Source organism: Nicotiana tomentosiformis, chromosome 7 (assembly GCF_000390325.3).
Source record: "Nicotiana tomentosiformis chromosome 7, ASM39032v3, whole genome shotgun sequence".
NCBI classification, from domain to species: domain Eukaryota; kingdom Viridiplantae; phylum Streptophyta; class Magnoliopsida; order Solanales; family Solanaceae; genus Nicotiana; species Nicotiana tomentosiformis.
This window is the reverse complement of record NC_090818.1, coordinates 73,627,272-73,632,441: the sequence shown is the minus strand read 5'-3', so window position 1 is coordinate 73,632,441 and position 5,170 is coordinate 73,627,272. Positions and strand designations below refer to the sequence as shown.

The 5,170-nt window shown below is 40.7% G+C and overlaps 1 protein-coding gene across 1 annotated transcript; it reads left to right on the top strand.

Annotated features, from left to right (window-relative positions):
• Positions 1-271: 271 nt before the first annotated feature.
• On the top strand, positions 272-1,455 carry LOC138895813 (uncharacterized). Its single transcript, XM_070180550.1, has 2 exons — positions 272-732; positions 792-1,455. The coding sequence occupies exons 1-2, from the start codon at positions 272-274 to the stop codon at positions 1,453-1,455; spliced, it is 1,125 nt and encodes a 374-aa protein (XP_070036651.1).
• The last annotated feature ends 3,715 nt before the right edge of the window (positions 1,456-5,170 follow it).

Sequence of the window (5,170 nt, the reverse complement as noted above, 5' to 3'; positions counted from 1 at the left end):
GAACCCATTTTTAAGTTGCTGAAAAAGGATGCTGTGCCAAAATGGACAGAAGAGTGCCAGAAAGTCTTTGACAGAATCAAGGAGTATTTGTCAAATCCACCAGTGCTAGATCCCCCGAGCCTGGGAAGCCATTATTACTATATCTGTTAGTCTTGGATAATGCCTTTGGATGTGTGTTGGGACAGCATGACGAAACTGGGAGAAAGGATCAGGCCATCTACTACTTAAGTAAGAAGTTCACGCCATGCGAAGCCAAATATACTTTGATAGAATGCACTTGTTGTTCTCTGACTTGGATCACCCAGAAACTAAGGCATTACATGTCAGATACACGATGCATCTGAAATCTCGGCTTGACCCACTCGAGTACATCTTCCAGAAGCCGATGCCGACCGAAAAGCTCGCTGAATGGCAAATTCTCCTCAGCGAATTTGACATTATGTACGTATCTCAGAAGGCTATCAAGGGGCAAGCTTTAGCCGATCACTTCACAGAGAATCCGGTGGATGGGGATTACAAGCCACTCACTACATATTTTCCCGATGAAGAAGTATTATTTGCTGGAGAAGATATTGAAGAATCATACCCTGGATGGAGAATGTTTTTTGATGGAGCAGCAAACTTTAAAGGAGTCGAAATTGGGGCAGTCCTAATTTCGGAATTTGGAGAGCACTATCTAGCATCAGCAAAGATAAGATTCCCTTGTACCAATAATATGGTTGAATACGAAGCGTGCATCCTTGGCATCAGAATGGCAGTCGATATAAACGTCAAAGAACTTTTGGTCATAGGAGATTCCGATCTATTGATATACGGGTCCAAAGGGAATGGTCCACCAAAAATGTCAAGATCCTTCCGTACCTGCACTGCGTGAAAGAGCTATGCAAGAAGTTCCCAAAGATTGAGTTCAAGCACGTTCCCAGGATTCAGAACGAGTTCGTCGACGCCCTTGCAACTCTATCATTCATGATTCAGCATCCAGACAAGAACTACATCAACCCTATCGAGGTAGAGATCAGGGATCAACATGCCTATTTCTTCCATGTAAACAAAGAGCCGGATGGTAAGCAATGGTATCACAATATCAGGAAATTCCTTGAAACCAGAGAATACTTGGAGAATGCTACTAGTAGTCAAAAGCGAGCCCTCAGGAGGTTGGCAAACCATTTTTTCCTCAACAGGGAAGTCCTGTACAGGAGGACCTCAGACTTAGGTTTGTTGAGATGCATAGGTTTTGTCAAGGCAACCAGGTTATTAGAAGAAATAGATCCAGGAACGTGTGGACCCCACATGAATGGGTCCACATTAGCTAAGAAGATATTGAGAGCTGGATACTTTTGGATGACAATGGAAAGCCATAGTATCAGCTACGTACAGAAGTGTCACCAGTGTCAGATTCACAGGGATTTCATCCGAGTTCCGCCGAATGAGTTAAATGTGATGGGTTCACCCTAGTCGTTTGCCGCTTGGGGCATGGACGTGATCAGACCCATAGAGCCCACCACACCAAATGGGCATCGCTTCATCTTGGTAGCTATCGACTACTTCACTAAATGGGTCGAACCATCTACCTACAAGGCCGTCACAAAGAAGGTAGTGGCAGATTTCGTCTGAAACAACATCATCTGTAGATTTTGGATACCTGAGTCAATCATCACTGACAATGCCGCTAACCTCAATAGCGACCTCATGAGAGAAATCTGTGAAAAGTTCAGGATCGTCCACCGCAACTTCACAGCCTACAGACCATAAATGAATGGGGCGGTCGAGGCAGCCAACAAGAATATCAAGAGGATACTATGAAAGATAGTGGACAATCACAGGCAATGGCACGAAAAACTATCTTTCGCCTTACTGGGTTATCAGGCCACCATGAGAACATCCAAGAAGAATCAACATGAAGCCCATCAACTCAGACGCAATCAAGAGATATTGTGTTTGAAGACAAATAGAATTAGGTTTTTGCTGTAACAGAACTACGTTTAACCTGACTTCCCACTGAGGGATACGTAGGCAACCCACGTAGGGTTCGATTTATCTCCCTCTCTTATTTTGTAATAGAAAAACCATTTTGTATGTTTCTCTGGAACTACAGCGACTTGATTTCTGCAGGAAGGAATACATAGGCAATCCTCCCCGGATTCAGTCATCTTTTGTAATTGAACTATGCTTTGACCTGATTCCATTTGGATACGTAAGTAGTCTAAGTCAGACTCAACCATTTCATGCTTAATCACATCATTTTTTCATCTATTGTAATCGAACTACATCTTGACCTGATTCCATTTGGATACGTAGGCTGCCTGAGTCAGGCCCGGTCATCTTCACCATATTTTGTTATCATACGAATTACGTTTAGACCTGATTCCATTTTGGATACGTAGGCAACCTGAAAGGGTTCGGTCATAACCTTAAGGAAAACCTTTATGATGCATTAGTCGAATTAGGGCATGCCATCAAGCATCACGAAGGATCGACATCAATGGGACAGATTTTTTAAGAAAAGACATTCGCGTGTGGAGAACTTTTCGTAACATGTCATAATCCGGAATGACGACATTTGTCTTAAAACAAAGCTTTTCAAAATTGTTTTTCTAAAAATACAGTAATTTGTTCCACCTACCGAACTTTGTGGCGTAACAATATTAAAGACCGGGGCAAGCCAACATTGTGGTTGACACAAACCAACTTCCCCACTCCCACTAAGAATATTTCTTTGAGTGCAGGGTCAACAAGAAGCAAGGAAGCATTGAGACCATACTGGGGCAAATGACGAATCTGCCACCTTTCCAGGATTATCTCCCTTTACTCCCTTACTTGAATTTTTCTGGTAAAACTAAATCTAATCTTTGAATCCTTTATAGGTACCTTAGAGTCCGACCGCTGATATGGAAAGGGCCCTGTATATAGAAAACTGTCTGCTCAACCAATCAGAGCACCTTGTACAAAACGAACTGTTGGCTTCACCAATTGAGACCCTGTATATATCAAACCGTCTGCTTAACCAATCGTAGCACCTTGTACAAAATGAACTGTTGGCTTCACCAATTGAAGCCCTGTATATAGCGAACCGCCTGTTCAACAAATCGGAGCACCTTGTAAAAACAAGTCGTCGGTTTCACTAATTGAAGTCCTGTATATAACAAACCGTCAGCTCAATCGATCGGAGCGCCCTGTACAAATCAAACATCGACTTCGCCAAATCGGAGCCTTATATATAGCAAACTGTTCATTTCGCCAACGAAACAATCCGCACCGCCGCTCCATCGCAACGGAAGCCAGAATAGACAGTCGCAAACTCCGTCACCGACATTCTGCCAATCAATGGTTGCAACTTAGCTTAGCAGTCAAGAGTATCTCTTGGGCATGCTTTTCTTTCATTTGCTATTACTTTAAATGTTTTGACGTTCTGCTCATGTAGCTTCAGGCATGATTACGGTTTAAGCCAATCACTCCCAAGCGGAGATTATTTTATATTTTTAGTGCAAAGCTCTCCCAACAAGCGAAGATGCACTTCACAAATCAAGCTCTCCCAACAAGCTAAGATGCACTTCACAAATCAAGCTCTCCCAACAAGAGGAGACATCTCCTCAGTGCAAAGCTCTCCCAACAAGCGGAGACGCACTCTACAAGTCAAGCTCTCCCAACAAGCAGAGACACTTTTCAATGCTCCGACAGCTGCAAAACGGTACATAGCCCGGCTAACAAATCGAGTCAATATCAAGTATCCCATCATCCCGATCCCAAATAACGGCTCGCCGGCAACCATACATCATCATTTCTGCATCATTTACATCACATCTTAATATATTCTGCATTGCAATATATGGGTATGTGTGTATTTTATTTTTGCAGGAACAAATATCGCAATGTGAAACTCTTTCTAAGCAACAAACTAAACTACAACACTATGAGGGACAACAAACTCATTAGCAGGCCAAGGATTCAAGTTCAGACACAAATGACCAGTGGAACTCCAAATGTTCAAATCCTTCAAATCGAGTCGCAAAATTCAAGCTATCATGAGTGCCCAATCCTCTGTCTCGCCGTATCGTCATAATACGATACTAGGGAAATTCCTGTGAGTATCTCTTCCTCAAAATCCTCACTCCAGAACTACATGAGGCCTGATCCTCATCAAGCTCGAGGTATGTAAACAATTCAAAGCCAGAATTCGGCTCGATTCCCTAAATTTCCTCCTAGGAATTCTCTAAATCTTGCAATTCATAATCATCTTGCCCCTGCTGCAATGCATGCCTAAAGTCGGGACAAAATTGGCTTTGGTTCAATATATTTTTCCCGAAAACTCTTACATCATCTCCGGTCAAAGAGGGGCAGCTATTTACAATTAATTTATTTATACTTAAATATTTAAAATGAATGTTTTAAAAGTATTTTCTATCAATAAATACCTATTTTATAAAGTTTATTAAGTATTAGTTTTGAAATTAATAATCTAGTAGTAACATTATGTAATTATAAATATCCATACTACTTTTAATATCATTAAAGTAATTTCCAAAATAGACCATCTAGGCTTTATAATTAATTTAACGAATTATTTCTCAAATTCTAATTAATTAGATTATTATGTTCAAAATTAGTGTTATAATTTAGAATACAGAGTATTTCATAAATAATTAATTACAATAATTAGTAGTATATTTGGTAATTATAACTTTACTACCTTTTATTGAAAATAATTATGTTTATTTAAATAAATTTTAAAAAGGTTAGAAGACCAAAAGGCAACAATTGCAAATCCCCAATTAAACACAAGATGTCCATCTTTTAAACTAATTTTGGCCCAATACCAAGCCCAATCTGAAAAAAGCACCCAGCCCAAAGATACTCTAATCCAAATTGGCAATCCTGGCCACTTCATTTAATCCAATAAGAGCATGCCACGTTACCGGTCTCCCACACTCATAGAACAAACACATTTAATCTGAGCCGTCTATTTCCTAAATCGATGGCCCGTAATTTTACTCTACTTACCCCTCTAATTTTCAAAACACTCAGAGATTTCATCTCCACCATTCAAATCCCATGATTCAATGGCCACCAAAGTTCCTTCTAAAAAAACCTAAACGTCCGAAATTTCAGGGCCGTTGATCACCAGATCCAACGGCCCAGATCCTATCTCCTAAGCTTAACCTCAGAGGCGACC